At 40.8% G+C, this 15382-nt stretch overlaps 1 protein-coding gene across 2 annotated transcripts in view; it reads left to right on the plus strand.

The window, feature by feature from the left end:
* RBM12B (RNA binding motif protein 12B) overlaps positions 1-15382 on the plus strand; it is a 36225-nt gene that overhangs the window by 6283 nt on the left and 14560 nt on the right. The window contains exon 3 of one of the 2 annotated variants that reach the window (XM_083187059.1): positions 330-5422. The exons of the other annotated variant lie outside the window; for it this stretch is intronic. Coding sequence (XP_083043185.1) covers positions 354-2216 — 1863 coding nt within the window. The 5' untranslated portion in view covers positions 330-353 and the 3' untranslated portion in view covers positions 2217-5422. Of the gene's footprint in view, positions 1-329; positions 5423-15382 lie in introns of those variants that run through there. 2 annotated transcript variants of the gene reach the window in all.

Below are 15382 nucleotides of genomic sequence, written 5' to 3' on the forward strand. Positions count from 1 at the left end.
AGTTTTTACATGTCATAAATCACATGCGATTTATGGCATGTAAAAAGTGGCACTTTAAATGTCAAATTGCATGTGAGGACTCCTGGGGAGCTACCGGGGAAGTTCAATGGCTATCGGGTCCGGCTTGTCTACATCACAACCCGGACAAGTGTATTGGGGCTTTTAGTTATCCTTTTCTGAGTTGTATTTCAAATGTTTGTAGTCCTACTTTACTAGGCAGACCATATTTTTAGGACCTTAACCAAAATGTTCAGTTTGAGTGCCTTCTGATTTTAGATATTTTTTTAAAAATCTATATATTTCATTGCCATTGTGTACTCTGTTTTCAGGTGAATTTCAGTCATAGCCTAAGAATGGCGGTAGTGATCCGTTTGCAGGGGCTTCCTGCTGTTGCTGGCTCTGGTGATATTCGGCACTTCTTCTCTGGACTGCATATTCCTGATGGAGGTGTGCATATTATTGGTGGTAAACTTGGTGAGGCCTTCATTATATTTGCAACAGATGAAGATGCCAGGCGTGCCATGAGTCGATCTGGCGGTGTTATTAAGAACTCGCAAGTTCAGCTTTTTCTGAGTAGCAAGGCGGAAATGCAGAATACTCTGGAAATGAGGCGGAAAAGTAACAAGAATCCAAAGCATCCAGCATTGCCACCTTCCATAGATATAAACAAACTAGTGTCGGTGGTGAAGAAAGGAATAAACCAAAATAAATTAGAAAAAAATTATGAAGCTAGTTTAAACAAATCTGGGTCAAAACATGACCAGCAAGAATCAGAGACTTTCATAAGCCCTGACGATGTCTATTTGTTTATGTTTGGACTCCCTTACACTGCAACAGAAGAAGACATTATTAAATTTTTTGACGGGCTACATGTGGTGGATGTAATGTTTCTACTGCGTCCAAATGGTTATAGGAATGGAAATGGTTATGTAAAATTTGGAAGTCCAGAGGATGCTGCTGCAGCACTGCAACGAAATAATGAATACATAGGCCATAGGTTTATATCTCTAAAGAAAACATCTGAGGAGCTTTGGGTGGCTGCTGGTGGCCAACCTGGAGGAAATCATTCCAAACAAACCAGGAAGCAAAGAACAAGGTCAAGATCACCACAGAACCAAACGTTTTATATACACCTTAAAAATTTGTCTTTCGGGGTGGAGAAATGCGATGTCAAGAATTTTTTTGGCATTCCAGACATGCCAGAAACGCAGATAAAGTTCCTGCTTGATAAGAAAAATAATCGAACAAGAGAAGGCTTTGTTATGTTAAAAAGCGAGAGGCAATATGAGAAATGCCTTGCATTACACAAAAGCAACTTAACTGGTCGGCCAGTTTTCATATCCCCAATTCCTCGTAAAGCCATGCTGGAGTTAATAGAGTCTTATGAAACGCAAACCCCACCACAACGTGAGAGGTCAGTGGAAGATTATGCAAGAAGGAATCGGTCTAACCAGAAAAGATGCCTATACTTAAGGAACTTTCCCTTTGATGTTACTAAAGCTGAAGTACAGAAGTTTTTCTCCGGATTCAATGTACATGAAGATGAGATATTCTTGCTATTTGACAACAAAGGAGTTGGATTGGGAGAAGCACTAGTGAGGTTTCCATCGGAAAACCAGGCTATGCTTGCCGAAAGCTTGAATCGACAACAATTCTTAGGAACAGAAGTGTTTTTGAGGGTTATTTCTGACGAGCAAACAAAACAATTTGGTGCTTTTATTGATGATCCAGTTGTGTATAGAGATGAGTTTATCGAACCTAACCGACGTGAAACCTTTGAAAGGTCCTTAGCTGGACCTGATGACTTTGCATATGGTCGTGGTGATTTTAGAAATTCCCCAGAAAGGGGAAGGGGTTCCTACCCAATGGAGTTTCGTCCAGATGATTCTTATGGCAGATTTGACATGAGAAATGAGGGTGCTGATTATAATCATTCATTACCAGCTCATCAAAGCATTAAAGCCAGATCCTCTGGAGCTATGATACACATGAAGAACCTGCCATTCACTGCTACCATTGACGAAATTCTAGATTTTTTCTACGGTTATAATATAATTTCAGATTCCATTGAGATCAAATTCAACAAAAGTGGATGGGCCACAGGACTTGCCACAGTTTGCATTGCAAATTACGATGAGGCAATGGCTGCCGTTAATGAACTCGATGAAAGGCCCATTGGATCACGTAAAATTAGTTTGACTTTAACAAGAATCTAGCAGCCGATATTTCATGTTTATTTCCTTTATCTCGCTGTGCCACTTGTTTTTTAACAGCATTTTCTTTATATATTATACATTTTTGCTCTCCAAAAATAGTTGTTGTACAAGGAGGCCACAAGGAGTTGGTATCAGATTTGTCACTCAACACATTCCTTTATTTTGTCTTCAGTTATACCCATAAATATAGTGACGTACATTGTCCTTTAGCTGTGTACAGTTCATGTATGTTTGGATTAAAATGTTTCGATACATCCATATGTCTTGATTTAATTAGACTTTATAAAGATAAATATTGAAAATGTTATCTTATATGCAAACCATTTCAAATTAGGCGTGGTCTACATCTAACCTTTCATGGTTTGTTTTTCCCGTGATATCTGCTTGGCTGGCAGTTTTTATGATTTACACCTGGTATCTGAATTCTGGAGACTCTTCCTTGATGTAACCACAATCTCTGACCAATAGGATTTTTTTTCTTGTTCTTTTGTAGCACTGGACTTAAATAACTTTCTAATATTTTGGATTGTGGCATTTCAATGGATTTATCGGTTTTTCACATTATAAACATTGCTGATTTGAATTGTAGTTTGCTGCTGGCCAATGATTCTTCCTATGATTCCTTCTTTGAAGTCAAGCGGAGTCATCTTTAATCTTTGTGGTCATCAAGAAAGCTGGGATCTACCAATTTAGGATATTATTTGCATAGGAAATGTTATTTTTTATTTTCATTTCGGATACGTTGTTCCTAGAGAATGTTTTTGAACTAGATACTTAAGAATTTTCATTGATACTGTGAAAAGGACTAAATTAACGTCTATCAATTGTGTTGTGGCTTTACTCTGTTAGCAGTAGTTTTGTGTGACTAAATGTACATGGGAAAGTGTTCAAAAACTACTATTGCCCCAAACTTGTCCCCAAACCCCCCCCAGAAAGGGCTTTTTGTAATAGTGAAGTTCTACTCTATGCTGTAGGCATTTTTTTTTTCCTGCATTAGTTTTTTTTGGTTTGATAGGTTCACTAGTGATGAACATATGAGGTTTATTTAGTTTATCAACTTATGGACATTTTGTTCTGAGCTGGACTATGCAAAATGGCTGATTGGCTGAAAAACAGGTGTTCTGTTCCCCTGGAATGTTGGAGGACATGTGGTGAGACGGGGAAAAAGGATGGGTGTTTGTGTATGGAAGACACCGCACCAGATATATTGAAATGCTTACAAGCAGGTTTTCTAAAGGTACAAACAATAAAATGGTCAACCAAGATTTGGCATCCCTGGTTCAATTGGTTTCAGTGTCCTACCATGTTGGATATTTAGCAACTTTTCTCTTGGGAATCGGAAAATGAATACTGTTGTAACATTGGTTTTGCCATTCAAAAATACCAAATTTGTTTGGTTTAAAATCTTCTAATATTTGGTTGACCTAATGATAAGTTCTAGAGAATTTGGTAGGGGTTGGTTTTTTGGGGCTGCAATGTAATAACTGCCTTCAGTTGGGGTATGAAACGTATTTTTTTACTGTTAACACAAAAAGGGCAACATTATAGTGTTGTTGTGTTTTTTATTTTTTTTTTTATTTGCTGAACCTATTTCAGGAAAATTATTTACCCGGGTTTGAGGATGATGATCTTTCTCAACCCCTAGTCATGCATTAACCATTGCCTCATTTGTCTAAGCATATGGTTAGCATTTATCGTGTGAAGAGTAAATTCTTAAATATATTGACAGACCAGTGGAGACTGGTGCTGTTCGCATTAAAGTAAGGGAAGTCTTGATTGTGGAGTACACATGTCCTTCCCATGTAATTGACTTTTGGAGCAGTGAAAATACTGCACGCAATTCTAGCTAATGTAGGTAGAATTTATGCACTCGCATTTCAGAGCAATGGCCGAGGCAAAACAACTAAGTGAGTTTGGAGGTGCTGATGACCACATGGGCTATTGAGTGTTTGAGACATCAACACTGTCATTGCTGTATCAAGAAAGGACCCATACACACATTACATCCAGCAGTACGGTGAGGAAAAAGCTTGATAGCGACTACCACTAGCAGTGAAGTATGATGATGCAAAAGAGGCCTAGAACTACATGCCTCTTTTTGGGGAGGCAGATGTCCCAACTGAACTTATCAGTGGAAGCTAGATGTTATGGAACATAAACTGTGGTTTAAGAGCATTTTAAACATTGTCTGATCTGATGAATTTTGGTTTGTGCGGTTCTAAGTGAATGGTTATTACCAACATATAGTAAAAAAAATCAATGGATGTATTTAACCAGGTTTTAACAATGCAGGCTAGTTCTTGAAGTGCCATTGTACAGGATGAGGGTGTGGATTTTGGAGGAACACTTTAATTTCCTTTGGCATGAGTAGAGCCATGTTTGAATGACCCAATCAATACCGACCTGGCGAATGGAATGCGCTATCACAAGGTTTGGGAAGTCTTGGTCCACAGAAATGAATTCCATTTCAGTGGCCTTTTTTTGTAATTCCCTCTTTAGTCACCAGATATTACTCCATTGCATCATTTTTGGGATGCGATGGAAGAAGCTCTTTAGCTGGCAATTTAATCTGTACTCCAAATTGAACTACAACACATCAGGATCCAGTGGAGGAAACCCGAGCTGAGTCTTTGTGCCTCTTTCTACACCTGGCCCAACATATTCAGACTTCTCTAGCTAATAAGAAACACTTTGATGGAAGGCAATGATCCCTAATAATAAAGTGGCATTTTTGCCTATATTGTTGAATGGTGATGCTTTAATCCTTTAGAATTTGAAAGCATAAAACCCCTTTCTTCAAGGATACAATTTGCTGAATCTGTTAATGTATTAATGACAATCTAAAATGTATTTAAGGAACTGTAACGGTTAATACATCATCTGCATAGGAGGAGCAGATAAAGCATGTCACCTACTGAGAAGTGCTTCCCAGCTTTAGCATACTGGCTGTGTCTTGTACCATATTGTTTGCAGGATGTAATATTTGTTGATTAGAAACTTAAATTAAAAAAAAATTGTTGCAAATTCATAATAAAAATTTAATTAATCTTATTATATTTTAAACTCTAGTCATGAGCTAAAATCAATTTTGTGTTGTATTTAGTAGTTCGCTGCACAGAAGAGCAAATAATTAAAAATTACATCTAGAACAATACTGTGCTACTGTCCATCTGGTTGAAATGCAATAAAAATCTGCAAACATTGGGTGCAATTCAATTGTTTTATGGGTACCAACAGGAGCTATTAAATTGTTCCTACTGTTGGGTGCACATTCTGAAATAGTCTGCCTGCCACTGCTCCTGGACAGAGTTATTGAGTGGCAGCTGGGGTGAGCAACAATTGAATCACCCCCATTGTACCCTAAACATAGTATGCCAATTCAGTTGTGCAAGCATTTGTAAGCACAAAAATCTGATACTTTTTGTCTTTTGGGGGGGATTTTTGTAATCCATTCTCATCTTGACTGAGAGGAAGAAGGCATTTGAGTGGTGACAACAGCAGTTTTGTGGGAGGGTGTTTGTAACTCCAGCTCTTTTGTAGAAAGAATTATGCACACTTGCACAGACTGGAAAGTTCATTTGATGGTGAGTGAGTCGCAAACTGATTTGAAGATGAGCAATCCATTCACAAGTCTTTTGCAGACTTGCACAGGGCTGGATCTCTGTCTTGGTGTCAGCTATCTTATTGCAGGGCCCTAGAAAATTGCATAATGCTGTGTACACACGGGGGCGATAGGGGCTGGAAATATGGTAGATGGCGACCATATTGCCAGTGATGGGAGTGTGCCCCGGCGATAAATCCCCAATTCTAATTGCTGTTCGCAGGAGCTTGCGACCAGCTGATTACCTCTGCGGCACCACCGGCTGAGGTTCCTTTTCGTCAGCGACCATCTCTGGTTGCTGATGAAAAGGAGACACGGAGCAATATATTGCTCAGTAATATATTGCTGAGCAATATATCTCCCCCGTGTGTACGGGGCTTTACAGTGATCAGGTCTAAATTAAGGGGGATATTCAATCTCCGGCGAGCACCTCCCATCGGGGAGATGCCTGCCGGGCCCTAACTTGCGGCCACGCCCCCTTTTCGCTCCCCGGCAGGCGGGACATGGAATCCCGCCTGCGTGTTCTCGGTCGAGCTGACCAAGAACGGGACTGGGTCACGGCGGTCGAGCTGACCAAGAACGGGACTGGGTCACGGCGGTCAAGCAAGCTCGACTGCCGTGACCCTGACATAGAATACCCCCCCTAAGCCTTTAATTGAAAAGCCCCCACCAACATTTTTCAGTTCTGAAAAAACTTTGTTTATACTTTTAAAATAACCTAATTAACATTACTGCTGTACACTTCAATTTAACTAAATCCTGAGAAATAATTATGGCTTTTAAATTGCCATATTTCCCTTATATTGAATTTAATATTGACATTTAATCAAACCTATAAATCTATTGCTTTTTATATGCAAATGATTGTCAATTATATTGTTTCTATTCATTGAACTCTGCTCGTTTTAAAAGACCTAACTTAAATCACTAGATCACAATCATTTTCCTCTTAACGTAATAAAGCATTTCCATATCTTGTTCTTGTGTTGATAAATATATATATTTTTTTTAATTTAGAAAATCAGGTTATTCATTTGGATAACTCAATAAAAGACCTATTTCACTCACTATGAAAACAGTTTTGTAGGAAACTGCTTTTGCCCAGACACCTCTTTTTCATTATTGGGGGATTTTGCTTTGCCTGTTTGAGGTAGTCAAAACAAATCCCTGATTTGGCAAAGGGGCTGGTAGATACACACAAATTCAAGCTCTGACCCAGAATATGTTGCAGCCGCCTGGAGAAGCTGGGCCACCATAAATGTTATGTTCCTAACCCATTAACTTTTTATGACCCCTAGTCAATTGCATCAAACTTATTGTGGTGATCGTTGCCATTTGAATATGAGTACTAGATTTTTTTTTCTTTTCCAGCAGCTGGTAGAATAACAAAATATTGAATTAGAACAACTGAAAGTTGTTCTAATTCAATATTAGTAAATGTACTAATTTAGTACATAAAAGGCTACAATACTTTCATGTACTAAAACCAAAAATGATATTTATTTATTTACAGTCTCTTATATAGCGCAGCATATTCCGTTGCGCTTTACATAGGGGACCGTGATACAACAAAACAGGGTATTTACAGACAGTCATATAGGTCATTCCTTGTCAAATCAATACACCGCTATTACCTCACTAGCTCAGATTTCGTTAAAATTTGGTATATGGAGAGTATATATGTGATCTAAGAAAAATAAATGTATTAAAATAAATTGGGCAGTTTCCAAATGTATGGCTATGTAAAAATTTCAAAAAGCTGTTAAAAATACACAAACAGCCTATATTCAAATAGCCACAGCTGCTCCTCTAAGCTGGAGAGGTGGGAGTAGTGTCACTTTACTGGGTTTTTTTTATGTTCTTTCCTATTATATTCAATACCCTAGGCTGCATGAGGAAATACTTTTTAAGTTCAAACTGACACTTCATTATTATCTCAAATAGGGTTGACAAAGTTTAGAAAATAGTCTATACTAATATTACATTTTTTAAACATTTACAAGTGGAAGAATAATGGGTTAATAGTCTAATTATCTTAAAACAAAGGAATTGGAATTTGAGTAGATACTTTGTAATGAATACTGTAGATCAGGGGGGTCTTCAACCTTTAATGAACAGTACTGTATGGCCCACATTAACCCTTTGCAGTCAACTTTTTTTTTTTTTAACAATTCAAACAGTCTGGTTTAAATTAATAAAAAAAATGTCTACATTGTACGGTGCTAATGTTCTTTTAAAGTGGCTCACCACTAGATCGATGAATCTACTTCTAAAGATCTTGAGCCCGACTAGACGTTGGGCTTGAAAAGGTTAAAAAAAAAATCCACGAAGCCTGAGGGTTACTAAGCTTTAATCCTAGGAAATAAGCTGGTCCATAGGCTGAAGTGTTGTACCTGTGTGAATTGAGGAACACGCATATGCCACAGCGGAGATGAAGCAAAGATGGCCACTAGAGGGGTCGTTAATGGCATCTTTTTATAATTTTAGACAAGAAGTCAAGGATTGCCAAGCTCGTCCCACCAGGATTGTATAGCCGCCAGGAAGAGCTGACAGTCACTGCTAAACACAGCTTGGCAGGCCTGAACTGTAAAATTGGCAGGATCTATTCTTTAGGTTACAAAATGGTCAGGTCATAGAGCCCTGCAATAGAAGCTTATTGGGATTATGAAGAGCCACTCCACTTCTCCTTCCTGGAACTACAATAAAAAAATATTCATGCTGCAGTACCTGAATTCTTCACTAGGTGAAGTTTGACTTCTATGTTCTCAGCCCTTTTACATTTGCTGCTTCTCAAGGTCCAGCAGCAACAGGATTAAAAGGTATTTACTCCTATCAGCCAATAAATGGTCTTTCCTCTGGATACCAGTTACAATAGCTGGTAATGAGAGGTAAATGGGGCCAGTTAAAAGGGTCTGCCTTTATGGTGGTATCACATGAGTGAGGTGATTACATTGGTCACAAGCATGACATTCAAACGCCAGACAAGCTGGAGCACACAAAGAACATGTGAAGCTATTTAATGGGAACGCAAATGGAGATATGTCTAAATTGCAATTACTCTCTGGCTCTTTCACACATATATCCTGTATCTGTTTTAATAGATTTGTGTATAAAATAGATCACAGGTTCTCAGTCAGTCCTCTGGACCCCACTCAGTGCATGTTTTGCAGGTCACCTGACAGGTGCACTTAGCACTGACACATTTTTAAAAGATCCACAGATGGAGCTAATTAGTTCACTTAATTCTGTGAGGAGACCTGCAAAACATGCACTGTGGGGGGTCCTGAGGACTGACTTTGAGAACCTGTGAAATAGATATATATATTGCTCAATCCTTAATTTGTGACTGTTCTCTTCAAGAACATCATGAGGAAGCATGCAATTTCACTGGACAGTGAAGGATGATCAGTAGTAAATGAACAGTCAAAGCATCCATAATTGCTGGATAGATAAAAAAACATCTTCTAAAGTGTACACAACGGTCCCAAATAGGCTTGGTCAAATTAATTTCACAACTAACCAGAAGTGGTGAAAGTAGTTGTTACTTTTATTCATTTTACAGATGTAGCACTTCTAATCTTTGCAGGGGCTGGTGGTGGATTCGCCAGCCGGGTACATGCGTGCGTCCCCTTACTACGAAGGTCACCACCACTTCGCCACTGCCCGATCTGGCGGAGTGAGCTAGCACTTAGTAGGCTAACATATATTACATAATAACATATTTTACATGTTTATAAGCTCCCCTCCAACCCCTTTAATGTGAAATAAAGTGATGATCCTGGCTAGAAGAAGCACAATTCAGTAGGGGCTCATGGTGCGGCTTTTATGGATGTTTCTGCAGTGTTGGTAATAGTTGGAGGGGGGGGGGGGGGGATGTTTCTTTAGCCTGGATGCTGAGCCTTTAGTTTGTACAACAGCAGTAAATGTGCCAGTGAAGAAAAAAGTCCTGTGGGAAGCTGCTGCTGGAGGCACTAGTGGCTAACTGAACCCAGGATCCAATGCTAAAGGGCACACAGCCAGAAGCACAATTAGCTGTGTCATTTTCTTTTAAGCGGCTGGAGGGACACTGCAGGCAGTGCAAGTCAGCTGAAGCCAGGACCCAATGCCTGAAAGCACACAGCTGGAAAAAGAGGTAAGTAATAATCATAGAGGGTGGGGTGTAAGGTCCAACCACAAATACAATGGCTCCACTGATGTTCAGTAGGGCACATCTAATTCTGGGTATACAGACGATTTGCAAACAACCAATTTTTTCTTGATTAGTGATTTAGTAGCTTAATACATACAATAATTTCAGAATTTGGAATTTATACATTAACAAAATCCAAAGGAGAAAAAAATAATAAAAACCTAGTCAAATCCTAGTCAAATCATATATGAATCATAAACAATAAACTTCCCATCCATATGGAACATGCTTTTGAGATATACCACGCAACATCTCTAAGACAGAAAAGGGGACTCCACTGTATTGGTTGATGATTGGCCCCTAATCTTGTTAGATACCAAGAGGTGTTTGAAAAACATTTAATACATTTTTTGTAGAGGTGGGAAGAATTTAAATAGTCTACCATCATTTAACAACATATCAGGTATAAATGTAGGTAGTGTGTACAAACTGTCTACTATGCTGAAAATCATTGGCTATATCAAACTGAGTTGCATACGCGACCAACCTGAAGACCTGAACAACTTATTGGAACACTAGATGATGTGAATGGTTTTTAACTCCAGATCTGTCAGAAACTGTCACGTCATTTAACCCCTTCCCGACATTTGACGTACATTTACGTCATGGCCGGGATGTACTTCCCGACACATGGCATAAATGTACGTCATGACTTTAAACTGTCACTGCGTCTCGAGACGCAGTGACAGAGGGACGATGTCTGCTGTCCCTGACAGCAGACATGTCCCTGCATGCCCAGGGGGGGCTGCGATGCCGCCCCCCCGTCGGCGATCGCTGTGATTGGCTGTTCAGTGTGAACAGCCATTCACAGCGTTTTCCTGTGTTACCAGCGAATCAGGCGCTCGGTAACACAGGTGTCAATCACCGCCGGGCGTCAGGGGGCATGAGGGGGTCATCGGTGACGATGACACCCCACCTGCCCCCAAGGCTGTGATTGGTCCGTGGGACCCACGGACCAATCACAGCCAAGGCGCGACATTTAAACTAACGGTGACTGCGCTGCAGACGCCATTCCGGTCTGGAATAGCGTGCAGAGCGGTCACCGTGCCTATCTGCCGTGATACTGACCTGATCCTTGCTAATACTTACCTGATCCTTGCAAATACCTTACCTGATTACCTGATCACTGCTTGTAGCGTGCTGGACGCTTCCTGGATCTGACTTCTTGGGACTTCCTGCTGCTGCTGCAGTGTGATAGAGAGAGAGAGATAGTGACAGAGAGAGCTATATTTTGTGTCTGCTACCCCCCCTTTTTGGGGGTGCAGGGGTTTTTTATATATAAATAACTGTCAGTGCTGCTGCTGCAGTGTCATAGAGTGATAGATAGTGAGAGATAGTGAGAGATAGAGAGATTTGTGTCTGCTACCCCCCCTTTTTGGGGGTGCAGGGTTTTTTTTTTATATATATATAACTGTCAGTGCTGCTGCTGCAGTGTCATAGAGTGATAGATAGTGAGAGATAGAGAGAGATAGTGACAGAGAGTGATAGAGAGTGTATATTTTGTGTCTGCTACCCCCCCTTTTTGGGGGTGCAGGTTTTTTTTTATACATATAACTGTCAGTGCTGCTGCTGCAGTGTCCTAGAGTGATAGATAGTGAGAGATAGAGAGAGATAGTGATAGAGAGTGTATATTTTGTGTCTGCTACCCCCCCTTTTGTGCTGATCAGTATATCTGTGCTGATCAGCAACTTTTTGGGGGCGCAGGTTTTTTTTTTATATATATATACCTGTCAGTTGCACCAAAGGTTGTGCACCTGCTGCCCCTCACTGGTAATCAGTGTTGCATCACTGATCACCTTTTTTTTTTTTGAGGCTGCTGTGGGGTCTTTTTTTAATTTTTTTTTTTTTACACACACTGTGATTTTGTGGGTGTCCTGTGGCCACTGTGCGCTGATCAGTAACGTACAGGGTTGATCTTTTTTTTTTTTTTTGATCAAATTCCTGTTGCCTTTGAGCGCTGTTCAGTGACTGACGTTACTGACCAACATCTGTGCTCAATTTTTGGCGCAGGAGCTTTTTTTTTTTTAACCCCTTCAATTTTTTTTTTTTTTTTATTTGGGATCAAATTCCTGTATAAAGTATTTTTTTTTTCTGCACTACATACACACTACACACTACATACCCCCCCGGGTTGAAATAAAGTTTGTACCCCCCCCTACACTATACACGTGTTGAAACATTTCACTACCAGTAACACAAAAAAAAAAAGGACATCCCAAATGTCATCCCAAATGTCATCCCAGTCATCCAGAAGAATGTATTCAGCGGAGGAGGCATATGCCATGCTTGACTCTGATTCTGACACAGCCAGTGAGGCAAGCGGGGAATTTGAAGGATTCATCTTAAGCTCCTCTTCCTCCTCTAGTGATGAGGGACCCCCTCAAAGACGCCCCCGTAGAGCAGCTGAGACCCCCCCCCCCCCAATAATTGATCTCGTATGGACCCCACCACCAGACAATTTTGAGCCCCAGGTTCCTGAGTTTTTGGCCATGCCAGGAATCCAATTTGATTCCACAGGTCTCAGAGAAATTGACTTTTTCAAATTATTTTTCTCTGATGATTTTATAAATTTAATTGTGGACCAAACTAATTTATATGCCCAGCAGTTTATTGCTCAAAACCCCACGTCATCATTTGCTAGGTGGACCCCTGTAGATGCAGTAGAGATGATGACGTTTTGGGGTCTGGTGTTTCATATGGGCATAGTAAAAAAGCCAGAAATTAGGCAATATTGGAGTACAGATGTTCTGTACAGCACCCCATTTTACCGTATGGCCATGCCCCGGGCTCGATTTGAGACGATCCTTAAATTTTTGCATTACAACGATAATGCACAGTGCCCACCCAGAGATGATCCCACCTTTGACCGGCTATTCAAAGTCAGGCCGGTCATTGATCATTTCAGTGCCAAATTTGAAGAGATGTACATCCCAGATAAATTCATTTGCATAGACGAGTCCCTTATACATTTTAAAGGAAGGGTTAAATTCCGCCAGTACCTTCCCAGTAAGAGGGCAAGGTATGGCATAAAAATGTATAAGCTGTGTGAAAGCACCTCAGGGTACACCCACAGGTTTAGGGTATATGAAGGGAAGGATTCAAGAATTGAACCGCCAGAATGCCCCCCCTCCCTCGTAGGTGTTAGTGGAAAAATTGTCTGGGATTTAGTGCACCCCTTCCTGGATAAAGGTTATCACCTCTATGTGGATAACTTTTACACCAGCATCCCCCTGTTTAAGGCCCTTGGTTCAAGAGGTACAGCAGCTTGCGGTACTGTGCGCAAGAACCAAAGAGGCCTCCCAAAAACGCACATTGCCCAAGTAATGAGAAGGGGTGAAAGCAGGGGAATATGCACCGAAAATATGTTGTTGGTCAAATATAAGGACAAGAGGGATGTCCTTATACTGACAACAATTCACGGAGACAGTACCACCTCCGTCCCTGTACGAGGTACCAGTACCCACACCTCCAAACCTAATTGTATCCTGGATTACAATAGGTACATGGGCGGAGTGGATCTTTCAGATCAGGTACTGAAGCCGTACAGTGCCCTGCGGAAAACAAAAATCTGGTACAAGAAGCTGGCCGTGTATATCATCCAGATGGCACTGTATAACGCTTACGTGCTATTCCGTTCTACCGGCCAGAGGGGGACATTTATGCACTTTCAAGAGGAAGTCATAAAGGGCCTAGTATTTGGGAACCAGCAGGCAGAGGGCCCCAGTACTTCTAGTACTGGCCCCCGTATTGTACCAGGGCAGCATTTTCCTGATGAAATCCCCTCCACTGGAAAAAAGGGCAGGACACAAAAAAGGTGCAAAGTTTGCTATAAAAAGGGAATAAGAAAGCAAACTATTTTCCAGTGTGACACTTGCCCCGACAAACCCGTCCTATGTATAAAGGAGTGTTTTAAAATATACCACACATCTATGGATTTTTAGGTTCATCATTTCACCGTGCTTCGGGGGTCTTGCTAATGCCACATAGCACCCACCATTCATTCCACCAGAATCTGAGCCGCAAAATCCAAAAATCACTCCTTCCCTTCTGAGTCCTGCCATGCACCCAACTGGTATTTTTTGGTCACATGTGAGGCATTGCCGTACTCGGGAGAAATTGGGGCACAGATTTTGGGGTGCTTTTTCTCCTTCATACCTTCTGAAAATGAAAAATTTTGAGCCAGAACTGCATTTTTGTGTAAAAAAATGTAATTTTTCATTTTCACTGCCCAGTTGTATCAAAATTGGTGAAACCCCTGGGGGTTTGAAATGTACACTATACCCCTAGATGAATTCCCTGAGGGGTGTAGTTTGCAAAATGGGGTCACTTGTGGGGGGGTTCCACTGTATTGGTGCTTTGGGGGTCTTGCTAATGCGACATAGCACCCACCAACATTCCACCAGAATTTGTGCTGCAAAATCCAAATATCACTCCTTCCCTTCTGAGTCCTGCCACTTTTTGGTCACACATGAGGCATTGCCGTACTCGGGAGAAATTGGGGCACAGATTTTGTGGTGCTTTTTCTTCTTCATACCTTCTGAAAATGAAAAATTTTGAGCCAGAACTGCATTTTTGTGTAAAAAAATGTAATTTTTCATTTTCACTCACCAGTTGTATCAAAATTGGTGAAACCCCTGGGGGTTTGAAATGTACACTATACCCCTAGATGAATTCCCTGAGGGGTGTAGTTTGCAAAATGGGGTCACTTGTGGGGGGGTTCCACTGTATTGGTGCTTTGGGGGTCTTGCTAATGCGACATAGCACCCACCAACATTCCACCAGAATTTGTGCTGCAAAATTCAAATATCACTCCTTCCCTTCTGAGTCCTGACACTTTTTGGTCACACATGAGGCATTGCCGTACTCGGGAGAAATTGGGGCACAGATTTTGGGGTGCTTTTTCTCCTTCATACCTTCTGAAAATGAAAAATTTTGAGCCAGAACTGCATTTTTGTGTAAAAAAATGTAATTTTTCATTTTCACTGCCCAGTTGTATCAAAATTGGTGAAACCCCTGGGGGTTTGAAATGTACACTATACCCCTAGATGAATTCCCTGAGGGGTGTAGTTTGCAAAATGGGGTCACTTGTGGGGGGGTTCCACTGTATTGGTGCTTTGGGGGTCTTGCTAATGCGACATAGCACCCACCAACATTCCACCAGAATTTGTGCTGCAAAATCCAAATATCACTCCTTCCCTTCTGAGTCCTGCCACTTTTTGGTCACACATGAGGCATTGCCGTACTCGGGAGAAATTGGGGCACAGATTTTGTGGTGCTTTTTCTTCTTCATACCTTCTGAAAATGAAAAATTTTGAGCCAGAACTGCATTTTTGTGTTAAAAAAATGTAATTTTTCATTTTCACTCACCAGTTGTAT

Source organism: Crinia signifera, chromosome 5, assembly GCF_055691185.1.
Source record: "Crinia signifera chromosome 5, ASM5569118v1, whole genome shotgun sequence".
NCBI classification, from domain to species: Eukaryota; Metazoa; Chordata; class Amphibia; order Anura; family Myobatrachidae; genus Crinia; species Crinia signifera.